Source organism: Danio rerio, chromosome 6 (genome assembly GCF_049306965.1).
Source record: "Danio rerio strain Tuebingen ecotype United States chromosome 6, GRCz12tu, whole genome shotgun sequence".
Taxonomy (NCBI): Eukaryota; Metazoa; Chordata; class Actinopteri; order Cypriniformes; family Danionidae; genus Danio; species Danio rerio.
In genome coordinates this window covers 13,019,149-13,033,864 of record NC_133181.1, presented here as the reverse complement: position 1 = coordinate 13,033,864, position 14,716 = coordinate 13,019,149, and the positions used below count along the sequence as shown (strand labels likewise).

Below are 14,716 nucleotides of genomic sequence, written 5' to 3'. Positions count from 1 at the left end.
TGAAAAGACTTCTAGAGCAGCTTAGTAACGTCATAGTAGAAAATGTGAAGTACAAGTCGGTCATTTGTCACGTGTGTTTCTTTGGTTTGTTAATTGAGTTCAGCTAAAGTGCATTTGAGTGTGCGCAGCCTTTGAACATCAAATTACTCTTGTACAGTTCTCTTTCATTTTGTAGACACTTCAATCAGCTGTCCACCTAAGCGCACACACACACACACACACACACACACACACACACACACACACACACACACACACATATTGCAGTGTTCTCATTTAGAAAGGCCTCAGCAGCTTCATCCCTGTTATAAACTGAAGAGTGACCCACTTAACACAGATCAAACATGGACTCATAAAAAGAAAAGTTCATGGACCGTGATTCAGAGAGGAAAAAAACAACTTCTGTCTGTGAGGACGATATTAAGCATCTGTAGGTTTATTTAGGTCAGGCACTATAGACAATATAGAGACCCCTCCTATAAATAGACTTAACTATAGTGTCTACTTCCCGATATTTATTTTTATTTTTATTTTTTCAGAGCTGCTCTGTTTGTTGTGTGTATGATAAAGGTTTTTGGTCCAGCAGTACTCATTATTGTCAAAATGACCAAGATCTCTGAGCTTTACTGTTGTTCATTAACACAGTGGAGATCACAATTATAACACTAAGAACACTAGAAAAACATGATTTTGTCCTCTTGTGCATTGCTTTTTGTGGACAACCAGTCTTTTAAGAGGACTTGATTGAGCTACATTTTAAAGACACAATATTCGATCTGGAAATTACTGATTTGAAACATTCTGCTTCTGTTGCTATGACTGAAGGAAGATCGTTTTGATCTCTGTGGATGCCAAAACACTTCAGTACTTTTGAATGGTGAAGAGTATAGGTAATAAGCAGGGCTTGACAGAATCTGCAGATTCTTTTTGTTGCTGTTTCTGCGTAGACATTTGAAAGAAAGAAAAGAAAAAAGATAATAATAAAGCAAAATAATCTAATTTATGCAGAATTATTTTGAGTATAGAAACTAAAAACTTAGCACAAGAAACAAAAATAATAATAAAGCTACAGTAAGTCTCTTATATATTGCATACACACTATAAAAAATTATTCGTAAACTAGCAGTTTTTCGTATTTTGGGATTCATGTTTTTGTTTTTCCCCATTTATGTATGCTTTTGAACAGGGACGGATTTAGTGATTTGGGGGTTTAAGCAACTCTAGCCATTGGGTCCCAAGTCCCTTTCTACTTTTAATATTTTTTATTTATTCTGCTGTATTTTATATTACTCAATCTTCTTTTCTACAGTTTATCCTAATATAAGCTTTACATTTTTAATAATTGGATGTCCTGGGGCCCTAAGCAGCTGCTTACCTTGCTTATTGGTTAAATCCGCCCCTGCTTTTGAATTGCGTTATGGGACCTTGATCTTTTCTCCAACAACTTTTAACCTTGAAATGTTTGAAAAAGTGACTTGTGAACATTTTTAGTAGTTTACAGTGATATATTGGCTGGGTTGATGTTGTTTATCACAGTACAAAAAACCTTTTCATAAACTTGCCAGTGCATTTTGTGTTATTTTACAGACTTATTTATCTATATTATTTCCTATGCATTGTTATTTCAAACTACTAAGATGTCATTAAAGGTCACTTTGGTGCATTGTAGAGTTGAGTTTTCAACATCAAAAGCTGACAAAACAGAGATCAAGGTCCCATTATGCAATTCACAATCGTAAATAAACAGAAAACACATTGTGAATCCCAAAGTACGGAAACTGTTAATAAACAGATATTTTACTAAAATACAGAAAATATTACATTGCAAACTGTATAGAATATTTATCACCTATTCCTTATTATTACAAATTGCTGAAATTGATATTCAAACTCAATTAATGTATGTTTACACACATTTACATAAATATATCGCCGTTGATTGTCAAAAATGAGCAGATTTCTGTAGGCCTATAAGTAGCTTAACATTTAATATTTACCAATAGTTTTATGACTGAAAACCACCAACAGCAGTGTTTTAGTGAACATTTTTTTCAGATATTCTGTCATTTATTTGATGCAGCTAATAATCAAATGTCAGAAGATGAAACCATTTGTTGCCACAGCGGAACAAACGACCAACTATTCCAGCATATGTTTTATGAAACGGATGCCCTTCAAGCTGCAACCCAGTATTGGGAAACTCCCATACACTCTCAGATTCACACTCGCACTCATACACTTCGGCCAGTTTAGTTTATCTAATTCACCTATAGAGCATGTCTTTTGACTGTGGGGGAAACCGGAGCACCCGGAGGAAACCTACATGAACAGGAGAAGAGCATGCAAACTCCACACAGAAATGCCAACTGGCCCAACCGGGACTCTAGCCACAGACCGTCTGCTAACCACTGTGCTGCCTCTTGAATTACTCAATTAAACAATTGAAAAACCCAATTCCATTCAATAAAAGGACAATTACAACCACCACCCCAAAAGAATTAAAGTTATGAACTGGTCATACTGGTTATATAGTATAATCAGAAAAAGATGGCATAATATGAGAAGGATGGTCACCTTGAAAAAGAACCATTCTCTACTCTTCTCCCTCAGTGGAAGGAATTTTATAATGAATACGTATGCGCGTGTTCAATGTTGATGAATATATAATATATTTGTGATGAATTGTCATTGATGTCTATGTGCAGAAGTGGCCACGCTCTGATGGCCTTCATGCTTTCTCGTCAAGAGGGAAAACTCAACCGTCAACAAACCATGGAGCTTGGCCACCACATCCTCAAGGCTCACATATTCAAGGTAAGAGACACGGATGATCAAAAAATTCAGCTCTGTACTAAATAAAGTGATTTAATCTCCATGGTAACACTTTTCTTGAATTGGTTGGGGTTGTTCATAAGACTGTCATGAGGCCTTTATAATATAATAAAATGAAGGAGATTTTATACGTGCTTATGACAACTGTTATTATGTGTCTTTAACTCTTTATGACAAAACTGACAAAAGTGCGATAAAAATCATGGTTAATCACATCTAAAACACAAGCTTTTGATTTCATTATATGCATGCATATATATATATATATATATATGACACTTTTTGACACTTTTACTAAGTCATTTTAACAACAAATTCAGTTTGTTCCACTGAAAAAAGTCATCAGAAAAATGTTCATGACTCTATTACATGGCCTCATGTAACGATCATGTTTATGGCAGTTTTATGACAAGTTTGGTTGTCTTGCTAAATGACATAATCAAGTTCATGACAAATCTGTATTTGTTTGGCAAGGTGTTATAAAGACATCTTGAATAATGTCATTGTTGCATTTAAAATATTCTTAGAATATTATGATAATTATTTTTGAAATATCCCGGACGCATAAATACTGCTTTCCACTTGCTATATTTGTGTTATTTATGTTTATTTAATTTTTTTCTTCCTCTTTTTCACTGTTTTATATGTATTTACAGTATAATTTTACATGCTCTGTTAAGGTTTTTTCATTGCTACTATCACTGTCTTTTTTGTGTATGTTCGAATTTGTATGTTTGTTATTGAAGCATCAATAAAAATAAAAATAAAATCTTTGCATTTAAAAAGACACAGCAGAGCTAATGATACTCAATGACAGTTATCCTAAGCGTACTTAGCATCTCATGTCATGATTATAAAGGTATCATGACAGTCTTATGTACACCTTCTTCAGGTAAAGTGTTGCCATCTCCAGATAAACCGGAAACTGCAACAGTTTTTTCTTTTCTTTTTGTATTGTGATGTAGTTCCTAGAGAAACAGAATATTAAATGAGACAACAGTGGGCGTGGATTGTTTTTTCTACCGTGAGCTGATTGGATGTAGTAAAGTAGCCGTTTTATTCAGAAAGATTGGGAAAAGGGTTTTAGAAGAGTTACCTAACAGACACCTCCTCCTCAGCATTTGTTTGTTGTCAAAACTGAGAGTTAGAGGGGCGTGGTCAAGTATGTAAGCCACGCCCAACACCACAAACAGACATAATCTGAGAATTTAACTAAAAAAACAATATGTAAGTGCATTTTTGGATTTTCATTTCAGATTATAAGTGCAAACTATTTTTTTCTTAATGACATGCACAGATTAATTATTCACCACAAAACTAGCAATGAGCTAACACAAATCATATGGTTAGTTTTGATTTCATTTGTACTTTAACCTCTCATTGTCTCTCCTCAGGGCCACAGTAAGAGAACAGGGGTTTCGTCGAGCGTTCTGCAGCCGTTGTGGATCAGCTACAGCACAGACAGCCTCTCCGCAGCTCTTTCCTCCCTCAGAAACCTCTACACACCCAATGTCAAGGTCTGAAGACACACACACACAATAAACAAACGCTTACTCACCCTCAAAGTACCAATAAGACCATCACTTATAAAAAGCAACGTCAATCTTGAGTAAAAATAAATAAATAAAAACGAGTAACTGCTTTTGCGCTACCGAATTGTAGAACACAGCTCCAACAATTACCGCGGCTGACGCATTCAACCGCACAAGAAGAGATATAGCCTTACAGAGCTTTGAGTCATCCACAATGAATGAGATTTCAGAAGTCACGTAGAAACATAGTAATTAGCGCTGAGGCTTACTGAAAAACGGCTTACGTAATGACTACATTTATTTATTAAATCTATTATATGTTAATTGCAGTCTAGACACGGCTCTCCCTGTAATTTCCTCTCCTGTGGAGTTTTAATGAAACGAGCGTCACTCTCGAGTCCGCGCCGTGTGCACGCCGGCGTCCTTGACAGCCATTTGGCTGGAGAGCTGCTCATTAATTCCTGCTGTGTTTGTATAAATAAATGCCATTCTGCTTTCTTTTTGCTTTTAATGTGTTACCGCTTCATCCAGCTTCTTAATCAAGACTCCATTACCACACTTCCCATGTCCACATCGGAGAAAAAAAAAAAAGCAAACAGAGCCAGGTTTTGTTTATTCAGCCACCGACTGACGACTTTTTATGCCTTTCAGTGTTTAATGAAGGTGATGTAAGAAATTAGCAGGTTCTGGTATATAGTTTTAGATTTATACAGTAATCAGACGTGACAAGGAGTAAACAATAATCTCAGAGATGGACAGGAAATTGATGTAAAGGGACTGAAATTGAGTAGATTGTTGAAGTTTTAGATTGAAGCTGTTATATTGTAACTTGTACAGACTGAGGTTGTGAATTGAAGCTGACTTGCGTTGCACATGTAGCTTTATGATATAAAATGCTTGACGCAGTTGATTTGCTTGAATCTGAGACATGTCTCATGTAAGGATCATGTTTATGACAGTTTTGTCTTGCTAATGTCAAGATGTATTTGTTTTTCAAGGTGTCTTAAAGACATCTCAAATAATGTCATCTTTGCATTTAGAATGACAAACAGAGGTAATGACACTCAATGACAATTGTCAAAAGCTTGTATAAAATCTTCTTTATATACGTGATGTGTCATGTCATGATTATAAAGGTGTCATGACAGTCTTATGAACACCTGCTTCAAGTAAAGTGTTACTGTCTCTGTTTTAAAGTCAAAGTCTTCAGTCTGAACTAAAGATATCTAAGCTCATCCCAATGACATCGTTTCACTCTATCCTTTTTAACAAACAACAACAGTCCATTTCTCAATGTATGTGTTTTCAATATTTTGAAATGTAGTAAAGCTGGAAAACTGAACTGTATTTTTGTAATATATTAATTTTCTATTTATTATTATTATTATTATTATTAATATTATTATTATTACTTTTTTTTATAAATCGTGTGCTGCAGACCCTTTTGGCCAGGTCACCCTTTTAAATGAGATCTAGATCTCAATGGTTTTTATCTGGTTAAATAAAGAAACATATATAAACCACACCCAATAACCAAATGCTGAAACTGTTTATTTTTCCGTATTGTGACACAGTTCCTAGAGAAACAATATTTTAAATGGTGTGGCTTATTTTTTCTACTGCAAACTCATTGTATGTAGTAAAGTAGGCCTTTGATTCAGAAAAGATCAGGAAAAAGGGTTTCGAGAGAGTTATTACAACCTAACAGACACCTCCTCCTCAGCATTCCTGTTTGTTTCAAAACTTACAGTTGGAGGGTCGTGGCTAAGTATGGTAACCACGCCCAATACCTCGGGCTGACAGAATGGCTGATGTTAAGGGACTGAAATTGATTAGATTGTTAATACAGGTTGAGGTTATAGATTGAAGCTGTTGATATTGTAACTTGTACAGACTGAGGTTATGAATTGAAGCTGACTTCGGTTGAATTGACTTGAATTTTTGATATATCATAATAGATTGACGCTGTTCCTTTGCTTAAATCTGTAGATTGGAAATATAGCTTTGAAATTAAAGCTATACAATTAATTGTTACTAAATAATTAGGCCTCCTTTGATATTTGAATTTTTTTCAAATGTTTGCCAAGTTCTGTTTAATGGAGTTTTTTCATCACATATTTATCGATAAAGGGCCCTATCATACACCCAGCACAATAAGGCGCAAGACATGTTTGGCGCAATTTTTTTTGCTGTTTTCAAACCAGCGCAGCCCTGATTTTCACATTTTGCAGCATGTTGTTTAAATAAAAAATCCTTGTTGGACACATCGGTGTGCCGGTCTAAAAAGGACTTCTGTTAAGACACATTGTAGTCCAAACGCATAAACGTTGCTCAATACACACAGGATGTACAGCAATACACAAATATCTTCACAAAAATTGTAAAGGATCAAAGGATTATTTTCTACATAAATATAAAAAAACACTGCCTCTATACCTTCTTCACCTCCATTTTCTCCATTTATTCATGATAATTTTCTTTTGTATAATGTTATTATTATTAGGAGGATTATTTATTATTTGTATATTTATATTTGTTTTATTAAAAACAAGCTTAGATTCTATCAGGTTTTGGACCATATGGGGCACAGGACGTGTGTTTGCATATAACTGTGGTGTTTTTTAACCACACTTGGTTATTATTGTTCATTTATTCATTTGCTGGAAATAAAAACTGAATTTAGAAATAGTTTTGAAAAAAATCTCTGCGCTTAACAAACAAAATTAAATTCCTTATCCAAGAAAGAAAAGGAGTAAAAGTAAAGTAAAGAGAAAGTAAAGAGGCCTAATTGGAGGAGGCTCATTCCTTATCCTCAACTGACTTCTGGCTAGTAAAGCATTCAGTTTTTTCATGTAAACTGCAAATGTGCCATGCCGCGACACAACTGAGTCTTAAAGCACATGGAAGATTCTGATTGGTTTAACGCATTTTGTGCTCAAAACACACCCACAACTCATTAAGAGAATAAGCACAACCCTGTTAGACCATGTGCTGTGACGCTGAGCATATTTTTCCATCCTTAAAATAGCAAAAGTGGAATCGGACACACCCTTAATGCTTTTGCAAAAGCTATAATAACTCATTTCTAAAAACTCATTTATTCTGTCTTTGCCATGAAGACAATTCACAATATTTTACTTGTTATTTTTAAAGATACTAGTATTTAGCTAAAAAGTTCATTTTAAAGGCTTATCTAGGTTAATTGTTTTAACTAGGCAAGTTATAGGACAACAGTAGGTTGTTCTGTAGCCACTTAGGAAAAAAAAGAATCTTAAGGGGGCTAATATTGACCTTAAAAATCTATTTTAAAAACATTGAAGTGCTTTTATTACAGCCAAACTAAAGTAAACTTCAGAAGAAAATATATAATAAATACTGTCAATATTTCCTTGCTTCAATAAACGACACTTGGGAAATATTTGTAAAAGAATGAAACTTTCATAGGAGTGACGCAGTGGCGCAGTAGGTAGTGCTTAATAAAGGGACTTAGCCGAAAAGAAAATGAATGAATGAATGAAACGTTCCTAGGAGGGCTAAAAATTTAGCTTTAACTGTACGTTCGGTCATATAGATTGCATGCTAGATTTAAGCTATATATTGTCCCTAAAGACGATTAAAGCTGTAGATATAGCTTTAAGATTTACTGATTGGATTGAGGCTACAGATAGAAGATTGCTGAAATGGTCTGTAAATTGAGCTTATAGATGTTTATTTTGCGAATTGGTAGACTTCATTTTTCAATGCAGCATTCATTTCTGTGAATTATTTTGTGGTTACATGGATAAAAAACTGGGAATAGCAAATGGCAATAAAAGGTCAAACAGCTTGCACTACAAACCGGTGTGACAGTACATTTAAATGGCAAATGTTTTGATAAGACAATACCAGTTTGCAATATTATTCAGCACAACAAATTTGAATGGCTACAAATGAATGGAAGTGAATGAGACCAGAAGTTTTGACCGATTTAAATTACATTAGCCATGCCCAATCCTACATAAAAATTAAGGTGTAATTATTAAAGAAATCCTATTTATTTCTCAATCTTTTTATTGCTCCGATAGTGTTAATGTGCATTTCTATTCTAGTTCTAGTGTTTTTGCTATATTGTTATATCATCTTCCTGGCTGTAGCATAATTCTGAAGTGTTGGTTTAAATACTGTTATCGAGCTGAATTTCATATCTAACTGCAACCATGTTGTTGAAACCATTCTAGTAATTATTGAACCAATCACAATCTCTGGTCTGGTCTCTCCAGGTGTCCCGCTTGCTGATCTTGGGAGGGGCGAGTGTTTGTTACCGCACTGAGGTGTTGAACAGTGCACCGGTGCTGTGTGTACAGTCTCATCTGGGCCACCTGGAGATGGCAGCTTTGCTCCTGGAGAGCGGGGCTCCTGTGGACGGGCAGTCAGAAAACGGCATGACCTCCCTCTGCTACGCCTCAGCTGCTGGACATCTGCCGCTTGTCACTTTACTCTGCAAAAAGGGGGCAAAGGTCAGCTGAACCAGTTTTTAATACAAAATCCGGCTATAAATGATTCAGACACTTCGCCGGACTTACCCTAACATTAATGGCGGTTCTGGATCAAACCCATTTTGTCAAAAAAAGCCCCCAAAAAACATAATCACTGATCTTTTTGTGCAAGAAACAAACAAAAAAAAAACTCAATAAATGATTAATCAGACATGCAATTCCCATACCACTATACACTTTTGGACTTCTGCTGCTGTAGCCCATCCACCTCAAGGTTGGAGGTGTTTGTGCGTTCAGAGATGCTCTTCTGCATACCTCGGTTATAACGAGTGGTTATTTAAGTTCCTGTTGCCTTTCTATCAGCTCGAACCAGTCTGGCTGTTTTCCTTTGACCTCTGGCATCAACAAGGCATTTGCACCCAAACTGCCGCTCACTGGATATTTTCTCTATTTCAGACCATTCTCTGTAAACAGATTATAGTGCGTGAAAACCCCAGTAGATCGGCAGTTTCTGAAATTCTCAGACCAGCCTGTCTGGCACCAACAACCATGCTATCTTTAAAGTCACTTAAATCGCCATTCTTCCCCATTCTGACGCTTGATTTGAACTGCAGCAGATCGTCTTGACCATGTCTACAGGATGATGAAAAATTTGTGTTATCGAGCAGTTGGATAGGTGTACCTAATAAAGTGGCCGTTGAGTGTATCCATCATATCCAAAATACTTCCGTTCCAAAAGTGATGATGATACTTAAAATGGTGAAAAAATGCATTTTACTGACAAAAGAAAGAAAGAAACAAAAAAACTATTTATTTTTATAATGAGAGCCCACTGTTCGAACAGTTTGACAGTGATTAAATGTGGTTCTGCTCATTAATTTTAAGTACTTCATAGGGTGCGCACGTACATGTCAATCAAACTGAGCACAACAGGAAAAAAGAGAGCAGTTATTTTGTTGTTCGGTAAATTTGGTTATATAAACAATTCTGCCTTCAAGCTGTGAAAAGTTTCTTGCATTTAGTTTATTTTAAATCATATTTGCACACTCTGTACTGCGTAGTGCGCGAGGTATTCTGATTTGTTCTTTCTCAATTAAACTCCTATAAGAAATATATGTGAACTGAAGGTTTTTTAACACTTTTTCCCACAGGAATTGTAAATTATAATATGGATTAAATAATACAGTATGAGAAAAGTGACAACTGTGTTAAAAGCTAAAACTAATTCAGTTGTCCCTATTTACTGTTTTAGAGGCTGCTCATTTTCTATTGGACTTTATTTATTCTCTTTCAATCTCATTTAGCATTGAACATTGACGCATTGAACCCTTTTTGCTGTTGAGGATGTTTTCATCCACTCTGGGGTTATTTTGAGTCTTATTTTGACCACATCTTTCTTTGTGTTTCAGCTAATGGAATGATTTTTGGTGACTCATCTTATTTTGACACATATTTTAGGAAAAAGCTTTTGAAAATATTAATCAACCATTCACTCTGTTGCGGAAGTCCTAGGAGGGAGGCCATGCATTCAAATATTTTTTCTCTCTTGTTTTGTCGTGATCACAACCTAATTATCTTGTGATCTTGACATAACAAATTGTTTTCTTGTGATCTCGACATAACGAGATCACATATTCTAATAAAGTTTTAATTTTATTATTAAAAGCAAAAACTACATTTAAATTGGCCAACCAATAAAATCCATTAGCTGGCTGTGTTCAAATCTGTTACAAATCTATTAAGTTTTGTGCAGAGGGATTTAGGCTGTTTAGATTCAACTCCATTTACCATGCACTATAATCTCTGCAGACTTCTTACTTTCACAAGCAGCTGTGGTACACACTACTTAAACTAGGGTCACTTTATTCATTTCACAGTGATTAATGTGCCATTAAAACTGTATGCATGTTTTATTAGGTGGATCATGCAGATAAGAGTGGTCAGTGTGCACTGGTTCACGCTGCTCTGCGGGGTCATGCTGAGATCCTGCAGTATCTTCTGGAGCAGGACTGGAGCTCAGACCTGAAGAACAAGGCACTGCAGCAGGCACTAATTGCAGCCTCCAGCATGGGACACACACAGGTACTAAAAGCACACTCCCCAACCACACATACACACAGTAAACCATTACCAATCACATATTCCCTACATTTATTTAAAAAAAAAGGCATGGGATCCCCCATTTAAGCACTGATTAGGGGTTTGAAAAATGCTGTCAGAATGGAGATGTTCATGAAGGAGATGGAGACCACCAACACAACAGTCTGCAAATTCTGATGGTCTTATTTTGCTTTGATGGACTTAAAATCATCAGTTTTCCACAAATGGACACTTTATCGCAAATTTATCATTCATTTGCCATGGTATTGATATCTTGCTGTAGATTACAGCACAAAATTTCTCAGTTATATCCGCAGATGCTGCCATTAATACGGCGGTCAGGTCAAAAAATAGGTTGCATATTTACTTATGGGTGGGTCGCAGGTGGAGTGTTTTAAGCAATTTTATTTGACAGACTGGCACAAATTTGCAGACATCTCCATTCTCACAATGAGTATCTGACTTCTCTCAGCCTTTTGAATGAAATTTTTCTTCCGAGGTAACCTGAGAACACGTTTATTGCTGCTAATACATTGTAAAACCCTGTCTTGCTTATTCAAATTGCTTGACTAAACTAATTAAATTGAAACTCACTGGCAATAGATTGTCATTAAAAATGAAAAGTTTAATATAGGTTTTTCTGAAAATACTTCACTTTCACTTTATTTAGGCTAGATTTTATTTTATTTAACAAACCAGTTTGTGCTTTGGCGCAGAAGCACATCACCTCAGGTGTTTTTGGTTATTCTTGTTTATCTATTAGTTAACTGACGAACAAAAATACTTTAAAATTAAGATACAAATTATATAAAATGATATATAAATATCAATCTCCAGGAAAAATACACGTCCACTACTGAACTGTTTGGGTGGATGATTTGTTCCACTGTGGAAATTAAGGATTTAATTAATGCTTCACTGTAATAGTTGTATCACAAACCTCTGTCATATATTTGCAAAATATGTCATTATTTTAAAGAATATGTCTTGAGCACTTGATTTTTTCTTTGGGGCTGATGTGCTTTCATTTTCTCTGTGGGAGTGTTTAATAAGCAACCAATGGCTGGAAAATAAACATTTGGGTTTAAAAGAAAATATCTTAATATTAAAAAGGAAATATCCGTTTGATCCTATCAATGTCATCACGAATGCCCTTAATAATGTAGAAAACAAAAAAAAATTTAAAATAAGATAAGAAATATTGTTATAGCAACACTTGCTTTGGGAAATAACGCTCATTATAGACGTCATGGTATCACTAATCGTGAAGGAACATGTAGTGTGGCAAATTTGTTACCCACGACAAGTCAAGATTTTATTAAGACAAAATCACACAATCTGACATGGTGACTTTCATATCTGGCAATAAAAATCGTGTGGTCTGACCAGGGCTTTACTCAATGTTTGTACTTCACAATTCCTCTCACAGTAGAACACATTCTACTGAACTGTCCTGCTTTTAATGATTCCAGAAAACTTTTTTAGGAAATGAACATTTTTAGCAAAAAGACATTTTTAGCAAAGTGACACCAGGAAAAAAATGTAGAATCTTTACCATATATTAGCACCAAAAATCTTATTTAATTTATGAATTCATTTGTTTGTTGATTTTAATTGTATATGTAATATAAAAATGTTCTTGCTATGAAAATAGCCTTGGTTGCTGACATGGCGATAAACAAAAAATACATTACTTACTGCCCATGATCGCACAAAGTTCAGCTAAATATTTAAATGAAGAGTCTACTCATAGCATGATATCTCCTAATAATCATGAAAAACCAATGCTAGCCATAGTCATTATTTCCACATCAAAACAATGCAGATGTTAAGCTGAATATTAAAAAATATTTTCTGTAGAACTGTTTAGTAGTTGAATTAAACTCACTTAACTTCACATTCACACGTTATTAAACAGCTGATATTGAATCAACGTTGAGCTGAAGAATGCAGTTGATTTTAGAGCTGCTTTACAGTTCACATTGTATGTGTCATAATTGGCACTTGCGTAATTAATTCTCTCTTTACAGTAATTATTCTTCTGCATATTACTCTGAAACTTTTTTTTATTAACCTGTATTAGGTAAACAAACATGACTTCACCTCGACTTGGATAACAACACAGAACCCACACACACACACTCAACACCCACATACGAACATACAGTCATCTTGTATCTTGAATCATCGAAATGTCATTGATGTGCATTCACAGGTGGTAAAAAAGATGCTGGCGTTGAACAATGATGAGTTTTCAGTGCAGATTGATGGTCATGATACGTTGTGGGGTGAAACAGGTTTGTTAATACACAACATTGCACTGCATTTAGTTAGTTTGTTTATTTGACAACACAGTAAATAAATGACCTGTAAAAGATTTATCATTAAATGCAGTATTGTTTTATAAGTACAGTTTGAATATTATGAATGTGGGAAGGATGAATGGAATCCTCATATACTACAACTCTCCAAAGGCTTTGTGGGACAGTAAAGTGTCCATCAAACGCACACACACAAGAATCTCCAGAATGCTGCAAAAGAATACTGTTTTTGTCATATGGGATTTGTGGTAACAATTCATTTGAAGGAGGCGTTGATGACTGTAATGACACCTTTATAATTATGATGTTAGAACAACCATCTCCACGCCAGATAAATAAGATCCAGCCACGGACAGCAAATCTTGTCAGGAAATGTCAGTTTCTCTTGGAATCTGGACAACAAGTCAGCAGTTTCAATACCAAAACCTGTTAACCAGTATTCAACTGAATTAACAGTCCTCCATCAATATAGGAGTTGACTGAGAAAGCCAGAGAGAAGCAGAAGCAGGTTAAAGTCATGATGATAAAGAAAGAGCAGAGTTTATTGAATATTCTTAGTTGCGTATGATTTAATGCTCAGACTTCGTCTGACCAGGATAAATCTAACAAGTGCACTGTAAAACTCAACAGTCAACTTTGCCAAATGAAATGAGTGTAGTTAACTCAAAATTGACAAAGTTAATTCTACTCATTTGAAAAGAGTTTTAAACTCCGTGTTAAAGGTAATGAGTTAATTAAATAAATACCTTATTGCTTCAACTTAAATGGAGTAAGTGGAGTAAGTTCACAGTACTCATAAAGATTAGGGTTTTTTTTACTCAAATGTTTTGTTGCAATCGGTTTCCTCAAATGGTTTGAGTTGCCTTACCTTATTGGGTTTTACTCAGTTGTCTTCATTTGTTGGGTTTTACTGTGCTCGAATTGCTTCTTTTACTTAAATGGATTAAGTTCACAGTACTCATTTGGATTAGTTTTTGAACTTGAATGGTTTGTTCCAATCGGTTTCCCCTAAATGTTACCTTAAATTTTGGGGTTTTTAATGTGTGTTAATATACCACATGCAACAGCAATGGAAAATTACTGCTTCACAACATTGTCCAGAGAGAATACAGAGCTTGAAATGAAGACATTTTCTTATCTCTAACTCATGAAAACAAGTGTCGCTTGAATCCACATTCTTAAGATTATAACAATATGGAAAAATGAAATAATAACGAAGCAATAATTATAGAAAAAAAATAATAATAAAATATAAAACATAATAAAATGACAAATAATAATCAAATCATTAACTAATGATCAATAAAATAATATAATGATAATTATATATATATATATATATATATATATATATATATATATATATATATGACTAATGATCATATGATTTAATGAAATGAAGAATTAATTAATAAAACTAAATGAAAATAAAACGCAACACAAATAAATGGTTGAT

General features: G+C 34.7%; 1 protein-coding gene across 4 annotated transcripts in view; it reads left to right on the top strand.

The window, feature by feature from the left end:
• The window catches only part of tanc1a (tetratricopeptide repeat, ankyrin repeat and coiled-coil containing 1a), a 161,150-nt gene that overhangs the window by 126,951 nt on the left and 19,483 nt on the right, over positions 1 to 14,716 (top strand). For all 4 annotated transcript variants that reach the window (XM_001920196.7, XM_005165845.5, XM_073953756.1 and 1 more), the window contains 5 exons: positions 2,706 to 2,814; positions 4,227 to 4,349; positions 8,624 to 8,860; positions 10,757 to 10,921; positions 13,155 to 13,236. In XM_001920196.7, the coding sequence (XP_001920231.2) occupies positions 2,706 to 2,814; positions 4,227 to 4,349; positions 8,624 to 8,860; positions 10,757 to 10,921; positions 13,155 to 13,236 (716 nt within the window). The remainder of the gene's footprint in view (positions 1 to 2,705; positions 2,815 to 4,226; positions 4,350 to 8,623; positions 8,861 to 10,756; positions 10,922 to 13,154; positions 13,237 to 14,716) is intronic.